Raw genomic sequence first — 25,692 nt, forward strand, 5'->3', positions numbered from 1 at the left:
TTAATAACTATTGATCCATGGCTTAAGAGAATGATGATCAGGTATCTACAAAAAAGAGAAATATAAAAAGTAAGAAGTTAAAAGATGAAAAATTCCGTTCTATCATGCTGAATTTCTTTTTCCATATACATTGGAAAATGTGACCATGCCCACAGGTTTTTCATGACATAAAAGCATCCTAAAGTAGAACACAAGAAATTTCTCAGGCAACATAACTCTGCTTTTACTAAAAACCTGCGTAGAGGGTAAAAAAAGTAAGTAGTAAGAACAGAGAAGGACACATCAAGAAAACAAAAGCAATCTGGGAAGACAGAGTATGTAGTCAAATAGACTGCCCTAACATCTAGATCCAAGAAAGAAGTCAAAATGAAGGGGCAGAGAAGAGAAGGCAGGTCACCTACTTGTGCTCATCATTCAAGATGTGAACTTTAAAGAACCGAGGCTGGACTTCTTCAGGCTTGTTGTCAGCTGGAAGGGATTCAGGAGCAGGAAGCCACATGTTGAACTCTGCCAACCAGTTCTGAAGAGTATTAACCTATCAGAAAGTCAAGTCAAAAAAGAGTCCTAAGAAACAAGTTCAGCCAGGCACAGTGGTGCATGCCTATAATCCCAGTGGCTTGGGAGGCTGAGGCAGGAGGATTGTGAGCACTTTAGCAAGGCCTGAAGCAACTCAGCGATTCCCTGTCTCTAAATAAAATATAAAAAGGGCTGGGAAGTGGCTCAGTGGTTAAGTGCCCCCTGGTACAAAAGAAAAAAGAAAAAAAATTTAAAAAAAAGAAAAAAGAAAAGAAGAAAATGTGGTTAAGCACCCCTGGGTTTAATCCCCAGTGCCAAAAAAAAAAAAAAAAGAAGAAGAAGAAGAAGAAGAGAAGGGGGTGGGGGTGGGAAGGCAAGCTCAGAGCTGATTTCATCAAGCTTTTCAGTGTCAGGTGAAGTCTTTAACTAGAGCTCTTCAGAGCTATGACTATTCGGTGTCTTTCCCCAAACACTTACCGGAACAATGGCAAGGACTGTTTTGGCTGGCGTATGGCGGAAGAGGACATCAATGAAGGAGATCACTTGCAGAGTTTTCCCTAGACCCATGCTGTGGGCTAGGATACAGCCAAAGCCACTACTGGTCTTAAACCTCTCCAGTGACTCCACAAGGTTATCATACAGGAACCGGATCCCGCCAATCTGGCCAGAAACAGAAATAAATGTCAGAGGGACTAGAAAAGACCAGGGCTCTATTTGTACTCACTTTGGAATTAGTCAGAATTAAGTAAATGAGTAGATATTACAACACACAGCTGGTATGGACTCCACAGAAGTTTCCCTATAACCTGGAGAAAACAGAAAATCATTCATCCGGTACAACGTCCCACCTGATATAAAGGATCTGCTGTACCAAATTCCTGATGGGAGCTTTCATTCAGCCTGGCTGTCCTCAGCCTTGAGGAGGGCACCTCTTCCAGACAGTTCAATCTTTAAGGGGCAATTCTTGCTGCTGCAGTTCTTAAGCTGAGTGTTGTTCTACCTTCATGGAACTTTCACCCACTGGTCCTAGATCCAGGCTTTGGATCAATACAAACTATTCTTTTCCCAACTATTAGAAAGTCCCTCTGACATCTGACAGTCATATCTGTTGTGAATTCATGCCTTCCTAATCAAAGCTCCACTCTTTTAGAGAGCCTCTCGAGCTCTTCATTTTTGATCCCACAGAGGAGTACAAGAGCTGTTAGGCAAGAGCTCCAGCAATTTCTATGTGTCAAGGAAAATCTTGTCTCTTCTCTTTCCCCTACCCTTCATATTCACAGGAATCTTGAAGTGCCAACTGCTAGGAGGAAGGATCAGGCTATTCCAACAGCTATTCTACAGGATCAAACTTGTACTTTACAGAATGTGCTACTAGTAACCACAAATAGGCAATGAAGTTCCCAGTAAGGAAACAGAAAGGAAAAGAAAAGGAGGGTAAGATTTGTTGTACCTGATGAGGTTTCACAGCCCGTGCCAACTGTGGGGCGAGGAAGACATTTTCCTCCTCTGGAGGGTGGTTCAGGTTGACAAGAACCCGCCCAATAGCATCATGCTGGTTTAAGGCATCATTCACATGGGTGCCACCCTTCTCCTCTTCCTCGTCTTCCTCGCTGACAGACTCACTGCTGTCCACAATGTGAAGAGTATCCTCCTCTCCAGAGCTCAGTTCAATCACCTCTGAGACACCAGTAAAACAAAACAAAAACCCAGAGAACAGAGATAATTTACTGGTGGTAATCAGAAGTGTGTGTATCCTTGGTTAGAATTTATCATTAGTTATAAAAATTTTGATTTCCCCCCCCTTCCATCTTCAAGCTAAGGAGAAAATTTACATTTACTAAAGTAAGTCAGGGAAATCTGTCAAAGCTATGCTCCAAACCAAAAGAATAAGAAGTGAACTCTTTTTTCCAAAAGTACAGTCAATCTCAGGTGAACACCTGGTCAGGAGGAAGGAAAGGCACCTCTGGCTGGATCTTACCATCTCGACTGCTTTTTTCATCCTCACTGCCACTGCTACTGTCCAAACAAATGACTTCCTGGGCCAAGACCCGAGGAGGCAGTTGAGGACCATCACTTGCTCTTAAGACAATTTCCTCTAGAAAAAGAAAGAAGGGAATGTCAAAACCATACTGCTATCATCAACCTGATCTCTAGAAAAATCCCTTTGGCATGTTAAGATACAAAGTTACAGGAAAAAAAATCACAATAAAATCAATTTGAGTACTTCATTTTTATCTATTTCTACTTTCAAAATCAGATTCTTCTGATGTGTACTCAAAAGAAGCTGAATGACTTTAAAGGATTACAGGAGGCCACAATCTTACTACATGTCTTTCTTTTACCACTGTGCAAGCCCAGGGCCTCTTTTCTCTGTCATCTCCATTGCTTACCAGGGAGGAACTCTAGAGGAACAGTAGGAATGGGGGCTGCATAATCTTTCCTCTGCTGCTCCAGGCGCTTCCTTCTTTCCAACTCTTCCTGCTGTGCTGCTTTGGTAACAGGCTCCAACTGATCCTCCCGCAGTAGCTTTCTAAACATTAAAAACAGCAATTGGGTTCACTCAATATTTGGGCAAAGTAATGTCAAGATAAAAAGGAAATTACCACTGCTAAGCTCAGAGAATTGATAGAGGAAGAGAAGAAATCATTTCAGCCCCATCAAACCTATGCAATGGGCAGGGTTGGGGGGCGGGGTGCTTCAAGCTCAGATAGTACTAGGCTTACATACTTTTCATGTTATTTAACTTCCTGACAGATGCCCCTGTGGACTTTTCTTTGTACATACAAAAGATCGAGAGTAAAATAGGGTAATATTGTTTACAAAACTGAAAACTGGCATTAAAAATAAAGTTTTTATGTGGAAAAGAATTAGGGGGATTCTTTTTTTTTTCTTTTTTTTTTTTTAATTTATTGGTTGTTCAAAACCTTACAAATCTCTTGACATATCATATTCATACATTAGCATACATTAGCTTCAAGTGATTTATGAACTCCCATTTTTACCCCAGATACAGATTGCAGAATCACATCGGTTACACATCCACATTTTTACTTAATGCCATACTAGTAACTGTTGTATTCTGCTACCTTTCCTATCCTCTACTATCCCGTCTCCCATCTTCTCTCTCTACCCCATGTACTGTAATTCATTTCTCACCTTGTTTATTTTCCCATTCCATTCACAACCTCTTATATGTAATTTAGTATAACAATGAGGGTCTCCCTCCGTTTCCATGCAATTCCCCTTTTCTCTCCCTTTCCCTCCCACCTCATGTCTCTGTTTAATGTTAATCTTTTCTTCCTGCTCTTCCTCCCTGCTCTATTCTTAGTTGCTCTCATTATATCAAAGAAGACATTTGGTATTTGTTTTTTAGGGATTGGCTAGCTTCACTAAGCATAATCTGCTCTAGTGCCATCCATTTCCCTGCAAATTCCATGATTTTGTCATTTTTTAGTGCTGGGTAATACTCCATGGTGTATAGATGCCACATTTTTTTAATCCATTCATCCATTGAAGGGCATCTGGGTTGGTTCCACAGTCTAGCTATTGTGAATTGTGCTGCTATGAACATCGATGTGGCAGTATCCCTGTAGTACGCTCTTTTAAGGTCTTCAGGGAAGAATTAGGGGGATTCTACATCCTTAAGTTTAGAGTAAATATCTTTAAATTGTCATTACATTTTAAAAAGAAAAAGTGGGGCAGGAGGTAAAAATGATATTTATCTCCTTTCAATGGCACAAGGTGTTATTTGGCAAAAGGAAGAATTGTTGGGGATTTGGAAAGTGAAGGAAGCTCACATTTATTCATCTTTAAACTCAAGGAAGAAGTCTTGTCTGGGGCCAGAAAGACCTGCACCATCTGAAGTTGAGTTCTAAGAAGATGAGAACTCAATTTTCTCTTTTAAAAATCTCTTCTAGTTTTGAGAAAAAAGATAGATAGACAGACAGACAAATGAAAAAACAGAAAGTCCAACTCAGAGCACCCTTTCATCCTCAATTGCTACCCAAGACCTCCTCAGCAGCAGTCAAGGCCCTTCCACATCCTCTCTGCATCCTCCTTGGACAGCTTAAGCCAATGGTCCTCAGCTGCACCTTCACTATTAAAGAGGGCACACAGTTGAGCACTTTCTCCTTCAGAGAGAGGTCACTCCTGTCCAAACCAGTCCTTCTGCTACTGATAACCTTATGATGAAGGAAAATATTTCTACTCCTTACTCTCTCCTCTTACCCAAAGCACAACTCACCGTATGTTTCTTCTCATGTGAGAGGGTTTCTGAGCTCTCTTCTTTTTGGGGTCCTCAGAGGCTAGGATCTTGCCTTGGGGGCGCTTAAGCTGCTCTGAAGGCTCAGACTGAGATGAGGTAGTTGAAGTGCATCGTGGCGGCCGCTGTCCATCTTCCCCCAGGTGGTCATGTTCAGTGCCACACATGCCTTCCAGGGATTGGTCTGAAAAAACAAGGGGGAAAGGTGGTTGTACTGGGAGTGGGATTTGATTACAGACACTCCTGGGTTCAAATCTCAACTCAGCAACTTAATAGTTGGTAAAAAAAGTTAAGATCTCCCTGAATGTTAACGGATTTATCTATTAAATGAAGATAATAATGCCTACCTTACAAGGCTGTTGTGAGTACTAAATAGTGTGTATGCCTAAACCAAGCCTGGCTCAGAGTAGGACTTCAAAAAATGAAAGCTATCAAATTGATACTATTTATCAGGATTAGGAAGCTTCAAGGCCTCAGAATACTCAGAATGGCACAAAACTGAGCAGCTGAGTTCCAAACACAGCTCACAATCACTTGCGTGACTCAAAGCAATTCCCTTCGTCTCTTGCCTTCTTCCATGTCTTAAAGTGTTCACCCTTTCAATTTGTTGACCATTTAATGAGGGATTACAATATGGCAAGAACTATCCTACATGCTTCAAGGAATATTTTCAAGACTTCTTCCTTCCAAAGATGTTTGTTTTCTATTGATGAAGATAAGTCATATATAGACAGATAAAACATGGCAAGGTGTACTTAATATTACAGAAGGAGCAGATCAATAGACCTAAAGAACTTAAAGGTTTAAGGCATCATTTTTTAGCCAAAGGTAATTAAATAAACCAAGAATAATTATGTTACAGTTACAGGAAATACAAGGCTATTTTATGTAATAAGCACACAGGAATTATATCATATTGAAGATAAAATGTGACTGAGGCCTTGAAAGATTAGAATGTCTAAAGTATACTTTGTTGCATCAAATACCAGCAAGGACAGGGGTCAAGGCAGGAGGGTCCATGTGCACAATCCCACTCCTCAGCCTGCTAAAGCAGCATTCTGCTAAATGGGCAGGCCTTGAGAATCACTTAAGCCATAAAGCCTGTTCTTAAATCTGCCAGAACCCCTAACTACACAACCAAAAGATCTTTCCCAAATGTAAGAGCAATTTGAAACTAGAACACAAATGCCAAAACCAAGCAATGGCACTTGACCCTTATGTAGGAAGGACCCAAATATATTGTGTTGATGACTGTGTTTAACCAAACTACAGACCTTATTTGGATTTCACCAGTTTTCCACTAATGTCTTTATTTCTGTCATAGGATCCCATCCAGTAAACTATGTTCCCTGTAGCTGTTACGTCTCCTTAAACTGAGGCAGTTACTTAGCCTATTCTCATGACTTTGAAACTTTAGAGTGAAAAAACACCAGATGCTGGTCACATGTTTTTTTAGACTGTCCCTCTAACTTGGGTTTGACTGATGTTTTCTCATGATTAGTTTGGGGTTATAACTTCTAGGGGAAGAATATCACAGAGGTGAAGTGCCCTTCTCATCACATCTTATCAGACATCAACATAACTTACATTTTGATCACTTGATAAATGTGGTATTTGCTAAGTTTCTCCACTATAAAATAACAATCTTTCCTTTTCTATATTTTACTCATCAGAAGTCAATCATTATGCTCAGTCTACATTCAGGAGAAGAGAATTAATAAGCTCCATTTCCTGGAAGGAAAAATGTTAAGAAGAATTTCAGAATATATGCTAAAACCAAAAAAAAAAAAAAAAAAAAAAAAAAACTTGGGGAAAGAAACTTTGAGGCTATACAACTAACCTTTCTTAAGTTTTGCTTGTAATACGAATTTCGTATTTAATACTGAATTTAATATTGAACCCAGGGTGCTCTTCCACTGAGCCACATCCCCAGTCCCTTCTATTTTTTATTTGAAAGCAGGTGGCGGGGGTGTACTGGGGACTGAATCCAGGTATAGTGGGGTACTGTCCTGGTTTGGGGGTATAGAGAGGAGGTTAATGTGGTCACTGTGAAAGTGAGCAGATGGGTGTGTGTGCATGCCCATTCATTCACATGTAGATGCTTGAGGTGATTCACTCCCCTACAGCAACACTGGCAACATCTTCATTTGCCCTCATTCTGAGGGACCATCAAAGGTTTCAAGCAGGCTGCCTTTGCTTTTTGAAGACCAAACGGGAAATGCCAAGGAAGGAAGCAGTTGAGGAATGCTCAGAATGGGACCTAAGCAATAGAACACAAGCAAGAGGTTAAAATGCCATACTCCCTTCACCATTACCAATGGATCTACAATAAGCCTTTTACAAAAGGCCTTATAGAGAAAGCTGAGCACAGGGTGGCAAGAAGCATTAAGAATGTTGTGTAGGGCTGGTGCTGTAACTCAGTGGTAAGAGTGCTTGCCTAGCACGTATGAGGCACTGGGTTCAATTTTCAGCACTCAATAAGGAAGCCTGGTTCCATAGCTTCTATATCCAGCCAGATGTAAGAGCTGTAGCTACAGCTCTGGAATAGAACACATGACATAGAGACATGAGTTCAATCCTCAGCCCCTCAAAAAATAAAGAAAGAAAAAGGATGCTTCAAGGTAGAGCTCCAAGTCAGACTAGCTGCCCTCCAAATTCATGATCCTCTTCCATCAGTCCTTTCTGACTTCTGCCTGAAACACTATAGGAGGAAAGCTCAGCATTCTGTTTTCCTTTAAAAGAACTCAATCTTTTAGGCACCCCAACCCTCCAAACATTTTCATATTCCTCCTAACTCACAGTTAAAAATGCTTCCCTTCTAAAAAGGGAAGCCAACAAATGAGTAGCTGGGTGGACAGCAGACTCCTAAGGAGGGAACAGCCATCGCTAAATGGCCACTTTAACCAACACTGCAGCTTGGGCCACACACCAACCACACTTGCGGCTGGGTTGGCACACTTCAACTTAGTGTTTTGCTGGTTCCTCTGAAATGGGTCTGATAATGACCTTTGATACTCTCCTGATCTTGATTGTTTCTATTTCATAAGTAAATCAGTTGAGCAATCATTTGGAGGTACAGTTGGAGGTAAGGTTATATAGTAGGCAAATAGTACAGAAATCAGAATATAGAGAGCAGGTCTTAAAGGTCAGGCCAAGGGATCTGAAAATGATCAATAAAAACTTGTTGCCAACTATTGTATTCCTTGTTCTGGCTTCTGCATGGCAGAGTGGGCTGCTCCTGGGAAGAGAAAGAACAGAACCTGCTGGACTTTCAACATTACAGATTCACTATCAAACATTCATTCCAAGTTATGAGGCCTGGCTTTGTGAACTCCCATCTGACATGGGGTTGAATGTAACCAAGTATAACAAGAATATTAAAATGATCAAAGTATATAATTCTTAAGCACACTTACTTCAGATATCAATTCCCCCCTTTCCTCTATACAAGAGATATAGGTCAAAACCAACTCCACGCCTTACTGCCTAGCATTCTTTGAACAAATCCTCACCCTCTAGGTTCAACAACTACTCTTGTTAAAGAATTTTAGTTTAAACATGTACTAATACTTAAAGTTTATTGTCAGTGTTTTACAAGCACTTCATTGCTGCTTCATGATGCTTATTATGAAGTTTCTGAATTTTAGATAATATCATAAGCTGCATGTTTAATAAACTATTCTTATTTTTTTAATTCTTTTTTTTTTTTTTTTTTTTAGTTTTTGGCGGACACAACATCTTTGTTTGTATGTGGTGCTGAGGATCGAACCTGGGCCGCACGCATGCCAGGTGAGCGCGCCACCGCTTGAGCCACATCCCCAGCCCCTTTTTAATTCTATAATTAAATTTTCCCTAAGCCAAAATGTTATGTCGCTATATGCTCTTTTGTACCTTCTAAATATTGAATCATTTAAATTCACAACTTAAGCAAAAGAACTTTCAAAAACTAACCCTCCACAATTTTAGAATATAACCCATCCACTGAGAAAAAAAAAAAGAGACAAAGTCCAGCAACTAAGTAACAAGAAGCTGGGCATGGTGGTGCATGCCTGTAATCCCAGTGAGTTGGGAGGCTAAGGCAGGAGGATAGTAAATTCAGGCCAGCCTCAGCAAATTAGTGAGGCCCAAAGCAACTTAGTGAGACCCTATCTCAAAAAAAATAAAATAAAAATGGTTAGGGATGTGGCCCTTGATTTAATCCCTAGTACCAAAAAATAAATAAGTAAGTTAACAAGACATGTTTTGACAGATAATAAATGTAAATTAGTATCTACTTGGCTTAAAAGTCAATGACTGGGGCTGGGATTGTGGCTCGGTGGTAGAATGCTACCACCTAGCATGTGTGAGGCACCAGGTTCAATTCTCAGCACCATATATAAATAAACAAATAAAATAAAGATCTATCAATATCTAAAAAGAAAAAAAAAAAAGTCAATAATGACTACTACCACCCTAACTCGGGATCACAGAGTCAGACCCGGGTGCAAATACTTCTGAACTTTCTCCTTCACGAGAGCCAGCCATGAACAGCAATCACCAGAATTATATAAACACCAAAGAACACTTACATAAGCTTCTTGGGAATGAGTTATAAGCCACACCACAAATTTTACTAGTCAAACCAATGGGGGAGAAACTTCGACATTTCACTCAATGAGGGCATAAGGTACAAACACTTTCAGGGCCCTTCCTCTTCTTCCTCTTCTCTATAAAAAAAGATTAGTGGATTCCAAGTTTCATCACATTTCCTGATGTCATGTGATAAAATACATACATCACTACCTTTGATGTATGTGTGCTAAAAACTGCAACTATTTTTGTTTTGGCAATACTTGGAATTGAATCCAGTGGTACTTTACCACTGAGCTACAACCCCAGCCCAAAACACCTAAATTTGAACACAGCTTAATATTTCAATCCTGGTTTACAAAAATACAGGAGACAATGAACTATAAACAAAACCACAGGAATACAATCAACAAAATTAGACTGTAAATCCTTTCCTTCTAGAAATAAATTGCAAGGAAAAAACAAGGGAAAGTTTACAGATTAAAGAGATATAAAAGACATATTCAACTAAATGTGGACCTTGTGAGGATTTGAATAAATTAACAATGAAAATAATTTTTAAAGATAATTAAGGATTATCTAAATGTTTCATGATATAGGAACTACAGTTTTTAAAATTTTAGGTGTTGTAATGATATTGTGTAGATTTTGTTTTGTTAGGACTTGAGATATATAGATATAAATATATATGTACGTATGTATTAGGGAATATTATAAATACACTCTGAAGTATTAACAGGAAAAAATTTTATAATGTTAAGAATAGGCTTCCAAATAATTCAAGGTTGGTGGGGGGAATAGATGAAATAAGACTGGTCCTGTATTCACAACAATTGAAGAGAGTAATGGGAAAAGATTTTATTCTCATCTCTACTATTTTATGATTGAGATTTTCACTATTATTTTTTAATTTAAAGTATTGCTTTTATTTTGTTTTGTTTTGTATGTGGTGCTGGGGAGTGAGTCCAGTGTCTTGGATGTGCTAGGCAAGGACTTCACAACACTGAGCTACACTCCCAACCCTAATTTTAAAAGTTTTAAGAGAAAATAAAATGAAACAAGTATTAACCTCTTAACTATTTAGTTCTCAACTTTTCCTGTGTGCAGCCATATCAACTTGAAAACAACTAATCTCTTCAGATTTCAACTTTTCCACATTTGTTAATACAAATTACATATTTACATATTTACATATTTACATATTTCATACCGGCAAATCAATTTATATATATCCTTGAGTGCTCTTCTGTTGGCTACTTGATACATGTATTTCTTTAACATAACCCACATACTTGCTATTTCTTATCTTTCATTTGTATCTATAGTGTCATAAAACATCTTGGTAGAAATTAGTTTTTCCTTTTATTTATTTTGGTACAATCCAATACAGCTGGAATAATTAGAAAACAGTATTGCAAGCAGGGGTTTCTATCTTCATATCAAATAAAGTAGACTTTAGCCAAAGTTAATCAGAAGGGACAAGGAAGGACATTTCATACTACTAAGGGAATTATACATCAAGACATAACAATTGTGAATATTTATGCCCCAAACAATGGAGCATCTACGTGTATCAAATTCTTCTCAGTTTCAAGAATCAGACCACAACACAATAATACTGGGTAACTTGAACATGCCTCTATTATCACTGTATAGATCCTCCAAACATAAACTAAATAAAAAATATATAGAAGTAAAATATACAATTGATAATTTAGACTTAAGAGACATATATAGAATATTCATTCATCAATGACTGAATACACTTTCTTCTCAGCAGCACACAGATTCTTCTCTAATATAAACCATGCTACGTAAGCTATCACATAAGTTGGCACACAACTGTAATATTACCTTAATATATTTTTAGCATCTGTAGGGTTATTTTGATAGCTCCCTTTCCACTGATATTAATTTTTGTGTTCTTGCTTTTTTCCTGATTAGAACTGTCTGATTTTTATCAAATTCTTCTCTATTTCATATATTTTTGCTCCAACTCTTGCTTTTTCCTTCCGACTACATAATTTGAAAATCGTGGTGTTTTTTTTTTTTTTAGCTTCTTTTTGATACAAGTAGTTTGTTCATCTGAGTACTGTTGCATCCCAGAAATCCTGGTATTTTAAGCTTTTATTATCATTTAGTTCTAAGTACTTTTTATTTATTTTTCTTGTACTTTCTTCCTTGATCTCTATAAGTATGCCATTTAATTTTGAAATAGTTGACATGTGGAGGTGGGGTTCTGTTATGGTTTGGAAATGAGGTGTCCCCCAAAAGCTCATGTGTGAGACAATGCAAGAAGGTTCAGAGGAGAAATGGTTGGGTTGTAAGAGAAAATTAATCTCTGAAAGGGATTAACTGAGTGGTAACTGAAGGGGGAAGGTATAACTGGAGGAAGTAGGGAATAAGGGTGTGGCTTTGGGATAATATATTTGTATCTGGCATATGGAGACCTCTCTCTCTGCTTCTTGATCACCATGATGTGAGCTGTTTCCCTCTGCCACACATTCCATGTTCAGCCTCATCTTGAGCCCTGAGAAATGGAGCCAGCCTTCTATGGACTAAGACCTCTAAAACTATGAGCCCTCAAATAAACTTTTCCTCCTCTATTGTTGTTCTAGTCAGATCCTTTAGTCAAAGCAGTGTAAAAGCTGACTAAAACAGGTTCTACATATCTTAAGGTGATTGAATTCTAATTAATAAATCATGCAGGAAACATAGTCTGCATGGTTTCAAATTTTTTAAAAAAGTAATGGAAATTTTTATATTGATTGTATTGGTTACATACATCTCAAAACTGATCAAATTGCATACTTCAAATATGTACTTTTATTGTACTTCAATTTTACCTCAATAAAGTTATGAAAAAAAATTAGGTTTTGTAGGTCTAAGATCTCGGTCACAGCTAGTTCATGTTGCCACTGTAGCCTTAAAGCAGCTATACATAAACAAATGAGTAAATGAGTAAGGAAGAACAATTTTGAAAAAGAACAAAGTTGAATGGCTCACATTTCTTGACTTCAAAACTTATTACTAACCCATAGTAACCAAACAATATGGCACTGGCATAAGGACAGGCATAATAGTGCATTAAAAAGACCAGAAATAGACCCTTGTGTGTATGGTCAAATAATTTTTGTCAAAGGTGACAAGACTATTCAATGAAGAAAGAACAGTTTTTCAACCAAGGGTGCTGGGAACGGTAGGTATCCACATCAGAATAATGAACCTAATACCATATATAAAAATTAATTCAAATTATATCCATGATCTTAACGTATGTATATACACACATGTATTTAATAGGTCAGGCTTATGAGATAGGCTTCAAAATTAAATCTAGGCTTTACACAGTGGTACAGGCCTGTAATTCCAGCAACCAGAAGGCTGAGGTAAAAGGATCCAAGTTCAAAGCCAGCATCAATCAGCAACTTAGTGAGACACTGTTTCAAAACAAAAAGTTGAAAGGCTGGGAATGTAGCTGTGGTTAAGTGCCTCTGGGTTCAATTCCTGGTACCAAGAAAAGAAAAGAAAATTGTATACATTTCCCTAATGTCACCATATGTTTTACACTTTTCTCTTTTAAAGTATTTATAAAAATATAAATTATAGATTTTGTACGGTGTTCTTTTTAATTTCTGTACTTTTTAGACATGACTGAAAAACATGTGCTTATGTTTTAAATTGTTGTTCACTGAAAATAAATATATATCTCCATGACCCAAATATAAAACCTAAAACCCTAAAGCTCTTAGAAGAAAAAACAGGGCAAAAACTTCTTAACACTGGATTTGGCAATAATTTCCATGATATAAAAGACACAGATAGGAAAGAAAAATAGACAAATCAGACTTTATGAAAATTTATAACTTTTATGCACCAAAAGGTACTATCTTGCCAAGCATAGTGGCACATGCATATAATTCCTGTTCCTCAGGAGGCTGAGACAAGAGGATCACAAGTTGGAGAACAGCCTGGGAAATTTAGTGAGACACTGTCTCAAAAAATAAAAGGGGATGGGGATGTAGCTAAGTGCCCCTAGGTTCAATCCCCTATGTGGGGGACTGGGGGAGGGGAGCAGTCAACAAAGTAAAAAGGCAAACAACATATGAACTAGGATAAAATATTTATAAGCCATATATCAAATAAGGGGCTAATATTAGAATATATAAAGAACATCACAATTAGACAAGAAAACAAACACCCTGATTTTTTTTTTTTTAATGGGAAAGGGACTTGAATAGATACTCCTTGAAAAAAGAAAGAAAGAAAGAAAGAAAGAGGCCAATAAATACATGAAAAGATGCTCAGAAACTCTAATCATTAGAAAAATGCAAATCAAAACTATGAGGCAACCATTAGAAGGATACTCTAAAAAAAATAGAAAACCATAAGTATTGGCAGAAATATAAAATAGCATAGCTGCTATACAGTAAAGAGGTTCCCGAAAAAAAATTACAAGTATAACTATAATATGATCCACCAACTCCACTTTGGATATGTGTCTTTTTTAAAAAAAAATACCTTTATTTTATTTATTTACTTATTTTTATGTGGTACTGAGGATCAAACCCAGGCCTCACACTTGCTAGGTGAGTGTTCTACCACTAAGCCACAACCCCAGCCCTGGGTATATGTCTTTTTGTGTTGTTCTAACGGAACACTACAGATAGTTGTAGATGGACACAATATCTTTATTTTATTTTATTTATTTATTTTTATGTGGTGCTGGGGATTAAACTCAGTGTTTCATGCGTGCGAAGCAAAGTGCTCTTCCACTGAGCCACAACCCCAGACCCCACAGACTATAGAATAATTTATAAAAAGAAAAAAATTAACTTCTCACAGTTTTGGAAGTGAGAAGTTCAAAATCAAGTTTCCAGCATCTGGCAAAAGCCTCTGGCAGTATCATCTCATGCAAGAAGGGTGAAAAAGCAAGAGGAAAGGGAATTGAACTCATCCTTTCATCAGGAACTAACTTCAGAGATAACTGTCTCACTCTCTGCCATAATTACATTAACCCACTCCTTAAGTCAGAGTAAGACCTAATTACTTCTTAAAGGTTCCATCTCTCAACACTGTTGCATTAGAGATTAAGGTCCTAACATATCAGCTTCGGGAATACATTAAAACCATAGGACCATATACCTAAAAGAATTGAAAGCAAGGTCTTGAAGAAGTATTTCTATACTTATGTTCATAGCAACATTATTCACAAGAACTAAAATGTAGAAACAACCTAAGTGTCCATCAACAGATGAATGGATACGCAAAATGTGATATATATATATGCAATGGATCTTACGCAGCCTAAACAAGGAAGGCAATTCTGACATTTGCTATAGCATGGACGAACCCAGCATAAAGCATACTGTAAAATAAGCCAATCACAAAAAGACAAATATAGCATGATTACATTTATATGAGGTACTTAGAATAGCCAAAATCATAAACACAGAAAAAAGTATGGGTTACAAGGGACTGGGGGGAAGAGAAAATGAGGTGTTATTGTTCAACGGGTACACAGTTTTAGTTTTCCAAGATTGAAAGAGTTTGGAGATGGACAGTTGTGATGGTTTCACAAAAAAAAAATGATTGTACTTAATACCAAAGAACTGTACTCTTAAAATGATTAAGTAAGCTAGGTATAATACACACCTGTAATCCCCGCAACTCAGGATGATGAGGCAGGAGGATTGCAAATTTGAGGACAGTCTCAGCAACTTAGCGAGACCCTGTCTCAAAATAAAATATAAAAGAGCCTGGGAATGTGGCTCAGTGAGTGGTTAAATGCCACTGGGTTCAATCCCCAATACCAAAATACATATGTATGTATGTATGTATGTATCAAGTATATTTATACAAAAAAATGGGGAAAAAATAGGCTGCTGATTGCATTTGGTCTGTTGCCTTTTATTTTGCTGACCACCACAGCATGTCATCCAGAGAGGCTAAAATGCCTCAGCACTGCTATCAGCAAGATATATAGATAGATATAAATATAGATATAGATATAGATATAGATAATTTCCCCCAAAGTCTTATCCCTTGAGAAGTTTTTAAAACTTTCACTTCTTCCATTTTCTTGCTTTTGAGATTTTAAAGTCATGTCAAGGTTTGATAATCTCAATCTCAAGCTCAACAAAAGCCCTGTCTTCTGGTCACTACATTTTGGGGAGGCAGGGGCAGGGTCAGTTACAAGGGATTGAACCCAGGGGTGCTCCCAACTGAGCTACATCCCCAGTTCTTTTTCATTTTTTGAGAAGAGGGTCTTGCTAAGTTGTGGAGGCTGTATGTATGTATGTATGTTTGTATGTATGTTTGTTTGTTTGTTTGTTTATTTGCAGGGTGGGGTGGGGGTGCTGGGGATTTAACTCAGTGGCAACTTACCACTGAGCCACATCCAAGCCCTTTTGATTTTTAAAATTTTATTATTTTTTTTGGGGGGGGAGACTGAATCCAGAGGCATTTTTCCACTGAGTCACATTCACAGCCCTATTTATTCATTTATTTATTTAGAGACAGGGTCTAACTAAATTGCTTAGGGTCTGTCAAATTGTTGAGATTGTCCTTGAACTTGAGATCCTTCACCCTCAGGAGCTGCTGGGACTACAGATGTGTGGATGTGTGTCACCACGCCTGACAGGTGCCCTATTTTTTAGGAGATGGTGGGCAACCACATATTGGCACATACCTGTAATCCTAGCAACTAGGGAAGAAGCTGGGAAAACTATGCAAGTCAAAGCTAGCCTCAGCAACTTGTAAGACTCTAAATGCTTTGTAGCAGAAGTGGCAAATGGAGTTCAAGAAACTGAAAAAAGCTACTATATCCCCATTCTGTATGCCATTAATTCTCTAGATATCCTCGGATAGTTTTTTGTTTTTTTTTTTAAGATGAAATAAAAAGGATAAAAGGTAGACTGGGTACCAGAAGTCTATGGTTAATTCAAAATTAGGAATTTAGGTTCAACGTTGGTAATGTTGAGTTAGGATGGTAGTAAATTATTAATTTCCGGGTCCTGCTTGAATTTAAAAAAAAATATATCAATTTTAGCCCAGAGAGAAAATGGCAGATTAGGGGAAGGACACGTTTCCCAGCAGTTCCTTACCGTCAGATTTACAAAGTTGGAAAACTGCTCCTCAGTGAAGTAACTAAGGGAACTCACTGAAACATAATACTGGCCTGTAAAAGAAACCATAGGCACACAGAAAGTCCTAAATTTCAAATATAATATAAGAAATAATACATTAGAGATGCGGCAACTTGGCTGGTGGCAGCCACAACCAGAGTTGCTGAGAGAAGGAGGGAAGAAGGCTAACAGAGAGAGAAAAACATGGTAAATTTTTTAAACAAATTTTTTTCAAATTGGCATGGGGGAATCTATATAATAGAGGGAGGCTGAACTTAATGTACCAAGAGTCAGTGGGAGAAGTGCCTCAATAAACACCAACCAAAAATTGCTCAGTCCACAGGTAGATAGTTCAGCAGGAACTGGGATCATCAGCATGAAAACCAGGTGCCAGCACAATAACCACCTATAAGCACTGCAGGGCAGAGAACAGAGATAGGAGATTGGGAATTCATAAAGTAAGTTATCAGCAGTTGCCTAACAACATTTCCAAGTGTACTTGGACCAATGTTACTGAAACAGGAGCAAAGAAAAATGTGCTTGGAATAGGAAGACTCTGGATATCAAGGAGAGAAAACTCCCTCTATTGCTAGTACCCCATAAGAGCTATTGAGAAGATGTATATAACGGCCAAACAAGAGTATCTGCTGTACCTGATAATTCATATTCATAGCAGTGAATATGAAATCTATGGAGGTTTAGTCCTAAGCTCTTAAGTGTATTTTGCCAGAGGCCCCCAAAATTCAAACATCCAGCAGAGACTGCCATCAGGCCAGCAATGGGGGTATAGATCAAATCTCAAATACCCACTGACAGAATTCCAAAGATCAGCCAAGACTAAACCCCAACTACTAGAACTTCCAATTTACAACTCTGCACCACCCCCACTACAGGAATACATAATTGTTAGCACTCCCCAATCTATCTAGTTACTACACCCAGCTTTGCTTCCTAGCTACAAGAACTGGCAGTTAGGTGAGGAACACAAAGACATAACTTAACAACCCCCAGCCCTTGATCCAAGAGTTACAGAGCCAAAAATAAATATAAATATAAATATAGGAAATTATCCCTACCAACAATTAGGCCCTAATTTCTTTCTTTCTTTTTAATTTACATATATTTTCAGTTGTTGATGGACCTTTATTTTATTCTTATTTATATGTGGTGCTGAGAATCAAACCCAGTGACTCACACATGCTAGGCAAGCGCTCTACCACTGAGCCACAACCCCAGCCCAACAAGCCCCTTATTTCTAAGAATTTTCCTCTTTTTTCTTAACTTTTTTTCTACATATTTGCACTTTTTACTATTCCTTTGAAAATCCTTTCAAATATCATTTCAATGTATTTATTTTTTATGGTTTTCCATTCTCCAAGATTTTGTGAGTATATATGTGGGAGTATGTGTACTCACCATGAGGATAAGTTTGAAATAAACATATATGTTCATATAATTTTATTTTCACTTCCATTGCTTTCTTCTGTATCTGTTAATTATATAACTTTGGTTTGACTTAGGTGGAGTATAAATATAGGTGGGTTTGAGTTGTTTAGATCTTATATTTACTTGTTTGTATCTTTGTTTTTGTCCCTCTTATTGTCCCATTTCACTCTTTCCTGACCAATAGCTAAATTTTCCTGTTCTCTCTTCCTCTTTTATTTATTTTTTTGAGAGACAGAGAGAGAGAGAGAGACACACACACACACACACACACACACACAGAGAGAGAGAGAGAGAGAGAGAGAGAGAAAGAGAGAGAAAGAGAGGAAATTTTAATATTTATTTATTTTTCTTTTAGTTTTTGGCAGACACAACATCTTTGTATGTGGTGCTAAGGATCGAACCCAGCGCCTCACACATGCCAGGCAAGCACGCTACCCTTGAGCCACATCCCCAGCCCCTCTTTTATTTTTTTAATGACTTTTAGTTGATTTTTAATTCCTCCTTCTTTACAGCCAACATCCACTACCTATCTCCAATCTGTCCTCTTTTCACTTTTTAAAAAAATATTTCAAACTTTTTCTTGACTTTCTACCCTATTTTTGCTTCACTTCCCCCTTCCTCTAAGAAGAGCAGAAAAGTGATTTAAACATTTCAATTCATAAAGTAGAGATACTGCTGCCAAGAATACTCACAATTCAGGCTAGCAACAGTAAATCTCACCCCACACATAATCTAGTCCTACCCCAAGTCTCAACATTACTTCAACATATTGAACTGGGGAGATAAAACCCCCAAACCAATAACCAGGCCCCAAGAGGAACAATCAGAGCAGGACCTCAGGTCAGACCCATGGACATCTACTCAAACATCAAAAACAGAGAGAAGTCCCAGAACAAAAAAGGTAACTACACTCAAAAGGATATGTGTTTAAAAGAGGAAAAGGAATCCATCTCAATTGATAAATAACTACAAGACCTCTGAAAACATGTGGAAACAGGCAAACAAATCTTTACCCCCAAATCCAAAATCCGCCAACAGAGGATCCCACAGATATGAAAGTGGTTGAGTTTCCAGAGAAAGATTAAAAAAAAAACTGATTATTAAAATGTTCGATGATGTATGTATAATACATCAAAATAGAATATATTCTACATCATGTATAAGTAAAAAGAAAAAAGATTTAAAAGTTCAATGATAAAAAAAGATCTAAGGAAAGAAATAGAAGATGAAAGATCATTTCAAGGGCTGGGGATGTGGCTCAAGCAGTAGCGCCCTCACCTGGCATGAGTGCGGCCCAGGGTTCGATCCTCAGCACCACATACAAACAAAGATGTTGTGTCCCCGAAAACTAAAACATAAATATTAAAATTCTCTCTCTCTCTCTCTCTCTCTCTCTCTCTCTCTCTCTCTCTCTTTAAAAAAAAAAAAAAAGATCATTTCAATAAAGAAATAGAGATAATAAAAAGTTTCCAATCAGAATTCCCGAAAATGGAAAACAATGAATCAAATTAAGAATCCTCTAGAAAGATTAGATTGCATAGAAAATAAAACTTTAAGCCTTGAAGACAGGATACATAACCTTGAATACTCAGTAGGCAATAAAGTGAAAAAACTAAAAAGGACATGATCAGACTATCTAAGAATTCTAGCAAAGCTTCAAGAGAACAAACCTAAAAGTCACTGGGATAGAAGAGAATGTGGAGTTACAGGCTAATGCCACTAGGAACATTTTCAATGAAATTCTAACAAAAAATTTTCCCATTATCAGAAATGAGATAGACATCCACACACAAGAGGTATAAAGGACTACATACAGACAAGATCAGAAGAGAATTCCCCAAGACACACCCCAATAAAAATATTTAACATAGAAAATTTAAAAAAAGAAATAAGCTGCAAGAGAAAAATGTCAGGTCACATTTTGAGGCCCACCAATAAGGCTCACCTGTGTCTTCTCAACTTAGAATCTAAAATCAAGGAGGTCCTGGAATGAGATATTCCAAGCTCTAAAAGAAAATAATTGCCAGCCAAATTGTTATATCCACCAAAGCTTCTTTTCAAATCAATGAAAAAATAAAAACTCTCCATGACAAGAATAAACTGAAAGAATTCATGACCACCAAGCCAGCTCTACAAAAAATACTCAGTGATAAACTGAATAGAGAGGAAACCCCAAAACAACCTCAAAACTCCCAAGTAGATGAGAATCACTAGAAGAACTATATAAATAAAAATCAAGACAGAATTAAATATAGCAAACAAACCCAAATGGCAGAAAACTAGAAACACATATTCCTAGTAACACTGAATGTAAATGGTCTCAATTTCTCAATTAAAACACACAGATTACCAGAACGGATCAAAAACAAGGTCTAAGGCGGGGGTTGTGGCTCAGTGGTAGAGTGCTTGCATAGCATATGTCATGTACTACATTCGGTTCTGACAGTAGGTAGGTAGGTAGGTAGGTAGGTAGATAGATAGATAGAGAGAGAGATAGATGGATGGATAGATAGGATAGATACTGTATTCATCTACAACTAAAAGTATTTTTTTTAAAAAAAGGTCCAACTATATGTTGTTTGCAAGAAACTCATAGGCAAAGATTCCTACAAGCAGATTATAGATTAAAAGGTGGAAAAAATATTCTGTACAAATAGTCTGAAAATAAGCAAGACTAGCTGTTCTCATATATGACAAAGCAGATTTCAAGTAAAAATTAATCAGAAGAGACAAAGAATGCCACTACATCCGGGTAAAGGGAACAATCAAACAAGAAGATATAATGATAACAAATATATTTTCCCCAAATGTCAGTATACCTAAATACATTAAAAATGCTTCTTGATTTTAAATCTCAGATAGACACAAATACAATAATATTGTATGGTTTCAATACATCCTTGTCACCAATTGAAAGGTCACCCAAAAATACAGTCAATAAAGTAATCTGTGACCTAAATAATACTATAAATCAAATAGACCTAATAGAGACCTACAGAATACATCATGCCCCAAAAAGCAGAATTTACCTTTTTAGCAGCTCATGGAACCTTTTCCAAAACAGAGAATATTCTAGACTATAAGATAAGTCTTAATAACTACAAAGAAATTGGATATAGGGCTGGGCTTGTGGCTGAGTGGTAAAGCACTTGCCTAGCACATATAAGGCCCAAGTTCAATCCTTAGCACTACATACATACATGCATAAATAAATAAATATGTTGTGCCCATCTACAATTAAATATATGTATGTATTTTTTAATAATTTTTTAAGAGGGAAGGAGAGAGAGGGAGGGAGGGAGAGAGGGAGGGGGGAGAGAGAGAGAATTATTTTAGTATTTATTTTTCAGTTTTTGGTGGACACAACATCCTCATTTTATTTTTATGTGGTGCTGAGGATCGAACCCAGCGCCGTGCGCATGCCAGGCTAGCACATTACTGCTTGAGCCACATCTCCAGCCCTGTATTTTTAATTAGATATAATCCCATGCATCCTATCAGATCATAATGGAATAAAATTAAAAATCAACAGCAAGAAAAATAATAGAAACCACATAATGACATGGAGATTGAACAATAGTCTTTTTTTTTTTGAGAGAGAGATTTTATATATATATATATATATATATATATATATATTTTTTTTTTTTTTTTTTTTTTTTTTTTAAGTTTTCGGCGGACACAACATCTTTGTTTGTATGTGGTGCTGAGGATGGAACCCCGGCAAGCGCGCTACCGCTTGAGCCACATCCCCAGCCCAAGTACCTACATTTGAAAAATAGAAAGATCCCAAATAAATAAGCTTATGCTCCACCTCAGGGCCTTAGAAAAGGAAAAACAAACTAATTCCTAAACCAGCACTAGACAAGAAGTAATTAAGATCAGAGCTGAAATTAATGAAATTGAGAAAAGAAAAAAAAAACACAAAAATCAATGCAATTAAGAATTGATTCTTTAAAAAGATAAACAAGATCAATAAACCCTTAGCCAAACTAACCAAAGACAGAAGACCCAAATAAACAAAATTAGAGACCAAAAAAAAGGAGATATAAGCACAGACATTTCTGAAATACAGAGAATTATTAGAAACTATTTTGAAAATTTGTATTAAATTGGAAAATCTAAAGATACTGACAAATTTCTAGACATATACGACCAGCCCAGATTCAATCAGGAAGACACCAAAAACCCAAACAGACCAATATTAAGTAATAAAATTGAAGGCTTTCCAACAAAGAAAAGCCCAGGACCATACGGATTTTCAGCTGACCTCTACCAGACTTTTAAAAATGAATTAACACCAGTCTTTAACAAATTAGTCCCTGAAATTGAAAGGGAAGGATCACTCCTAAATACATTCTTTGAAGCCAATATAACCCTAATACCAAAACCAGACAAAGATACATTAAGGAAAGAAAACTATAGACCAATACCCCTGATGAACATAAATGCAAAAATCTTTAATAAAATAATAGTAAACCCCATTCAAAAACACATCAAGGGCTGAGGTTGTAGCTCAGTGGTACAGCGCTTGCCTAGCATGTATGAGGTACTGGGTTTGATTCTCAGCATCACATATAAACAAACAAAATAAAGATCCATTGACAACTTAAAAAAAAAAAATCCACATCAAGATAGACCACCATGGGGCTGGAGATATGGCTCAAGCGGTAGCACACTTGCCTGGCATGCGTGCGGCCTGGGTTCGATCCTCAGCACCACATACAAAGATGTTGTGTCCGCCGAATACTTAAATAAAATAAAATAAAATAAAAAAATTCTCTCTCTCTCTCTCTCTCTCTCAAAAAAAAAAAAAAAAATAGACCACCATGATCAAGTAGGTTTCATCCCAGGGAATGCAAGGTTGGTTCAACACATGCAAATTAATATATGATTCACCATTTAAATAGAATTAAGGGCAAGAATATTCATCATCATCAATAGATGTAGAAAAGTCCAGTGATAAAATCTAGCACCCATTCATGTTGAAAACATTGGATAAGCCAGTTTATTTTATTACTCCAAAGAAATATAGCCAGGGCTGGAATTGTAGCTCAGTGGAAGAGCACCTGCCTAGCATATATGTGTGAAGTACTAGGTTCGATTCTCAGCACTACATATAGATAAATAAGTAAAATAAAGGTCCATGCCAGGCGCGATGGCACTCGCCTGTAATACCAGTGGCTCAGGAGACTGAGACAGGAGGATTATGAGTTCAAATCCAGCCTCATGAACAGGGAGGTGCTAAGCAACTCAGTGAGACCCTGTCTCTAAATAAAACACAAAACAGAGTTAGGGATGTGGCTCAGTGGTTGAGTATATCTGAGTTCAGTCCCTGATACCAAAAAATAAAAATAAAGGTCCATCAACAACTAAAAAACATATTTTTTAATAAATAAATAAATAGTCTTAGAAAGGCTACATACAACAAACCCAAAGCCAGCATCATACCGAATGGAGAAAAACTGAAAAGTATTTCCTCTAAAATTAGGAATAAGACAAGGATGTCCACTCTAACCACTTCTATTCAATATAGTTCTCAAAACTGTAGTCAGGGCAATCAGGCAAAAGAAGGATATTAAAGGGACACAAAAGAAAAGGAAGTCAAATTATCTCTTTTTGTGCTGATGATATGATCCTGTATTCTAGATTCTTCTAGAATCAACAGAAGACTTCTAGACTTGATAAATAAATTCAGCATAGTAGCAGGTATACTACAGTAGTGATTTTCCTAAGAAAAAAAACAGGAAACTACCTCATTCATAACAGCCTCAAAAAAAAAAATATTTAGGAACTAATCTAACCAGGAGGTGAAAGAACTCTACAGTGACAATTATAGAATACTGAAGAAAGAAACTGAAGAAGACAAAAGAAGATGGAAAGACCTTACATGTTCTTGAATAGGCAGAATTTATATAGTCAAAATGGCCATACTACCAAAAGCAATATACATATTCAATGCAGTCTCCATCAAAAGAACAGTGACATTCTTCACAGAACTAGAAAAACAGTCCTAAAACTTATTTGGATGAATAAGAGACTAAGAATAGCCAAAGCAATCCTGAGCAACAAGAGCAATGCAGGATGCATCCCAATACCTAAAGTCAAATTATACTACATAGCTACAGTAACAAAAAACAGCATGGTATTTACATCAAAGTATACCTGAAGATCAATGAAATAGAAGATACAGAAAAAATCTATCTACTTACAGTTAACTAATACTCGACAAGGTGCTCAAAAATATATATTGTATGAAAGATAGCCTTTTTAACAAATGGTACTGGGAAAGCTGGTTATTCATATGTAGAAGAATGAAACTATATCCTATCTATCACCCTGTACAAAAGTCAAATCGAAATGGAACTTTGCAAGTGCTAGGAAAAAAGCATAGGATCAATATTCCATCATATTGGTATACACACTGACTTCCTTAACAAGACCCTTAAAGTACATAAAATAAAAACAAAAATGAGTAAGTGGGATGCCATCAAATTAAAAAGCTTCTGCACAGCAAAGAAAATAATTAAGGGCATATTTATCCAAAAAAGATCTAAAATGAGCATACTATGTGCTGATATAGTTTATATCAGCACAATTTACAATAGCCTAATCATGCAATCAGCCCAGATACCCATCAACTGATGAAATGGATTAAGAAAATGTGGTATATATACTCAATGGAGTTTTACTCAGTCATAAAGAAGAATGAAATTATGGCATTTGCCATTAAATGGATGGAAATAAAGAACAACATCATGCTAAGTAAATAGCTAACTTCAGAAAATCAAGGGTCAAATGTCTTCTATGTGAAAGCTACAGCAAAATAAGGAAAAGAAGGCAAGAAGGAAAATCAGTGGAATAGAAAGAGGAGATAGGGAGGGAGGAGGAACAGGAAATGGGGGGGAATGTGAAATGAATTAAACAAAATCACATTATGTACACATATAAATATGCCACAGAGAATTTCACCTTTATGTATATATAGAAAACATTAATCAAAAATAAATTAGTGGGCTGGGGATGTGGCTCAAGCAGTAGCGTGCTCACCTGGCATGCACAGGGCGCTGGGTTCGATCCTCAGCACCACATAAAAATAAAATAAAGATGTTGTGTTCACCGAAAACTAAAGAATAAATATTAAAAAATTCTCTCTCTCTCCTCTCCTCTTCTCTTCCTCTCTCTCTCTCTAAAAAATAAATTAGTGAAAGAAAGCTCCCTATGAAGGAGAATAAGGGAAAATAGAAGAAAAAAAAGGAAAGAAGGGGAAAGGGGAGACTAAATGAAGTAAATCAAATTCTGTGCACATATGACTTTGTCAAAATGAATCCAACTACCATGTATAACTATAATGATCTAATAAAAATCAATTTTAAAGGTGGTTTGCAAAAAACTAGCGTTATCATGGATGTGTAACAAATTAGATCTCTTATGTATGGCTGGTAAGAATGTGAAGTGATACGACTGCTGTGAAAAACAAAACAAGGGTTCCTCAAAAACTTAAACTAACTTTTAGATCTAGTAATTCTACTTCTAGGTATGTTCTTAAAATAATAGAAAGCAGGAACTCTAACTTATTTTGTACATCAATGTTCCCAGCAGTATTACAAATAACCTAAATGCCCATTAATAGATGAATAGATAAACAAAATGTGGTACATATATAACACAGAATATTATATATCCTTAAAAAGACTGGAACTCTTGATACACTCCTGGTACAAGATGGATCAATCTTAAAGATATTATGCTAAATGAAAGAAGTCACAAAAA

General features: G+C 36.8%; 1 protein-coding gene across 1 annotated transcript in view; it reads right to left on the reverse strand.

Annotated features, from left to right (window-relative positions):
• Rad54l2 (RAD54 like 2) overlaps positions 1–25,692 on the reverse strand; it is a 129,808-nt gene that overhangs the window by 21,307 nt on the left and 82,809 nt on the right. The window contains exons 3-8 of the mRNA XM_076867374.2: positions 4,760–4,961; positions 2,907–3,046; positions 2,495–2,611; positions 1,967–2,193; positions 994–1,176; positions 402–535 (exon numbers count right to left, since the gene is read on the reverse strand). Of these exons, the coding sequence (XP_076723489.1) occupies positions 402–535; positions 994–1,176; positions 1,967–2,193; positions 2,495–2,611; positions 2,907–3,046; positions 4,760–4,961 (1,003 nt within the window). The remainder of the gene's footprint in view (positions 1–401; positions 536–993; positions 1,177–1,966; positions 2,194–2,494; positions 2,612–2,906; positions 3,047–4,759; positions 4,962–25,692) is intronic.

The sequence above is a fragment of the Callospermophilus lateralis genome, chromosome 10 (genome assembly GCF_048772815.1).
Source record: "Callospermophilus lateralis isolate mCalLat2 chromosome 10, mCalLat2.hap1, whole genome shotgun sequence".
In the NCBI taxonomy this organism is placed as follows: Eukaryota; Metazoa; Chordata; class Mammalia; order Rodentia; family Sciuridae; genus Callospermophilus; species Callospermophilus lateralis.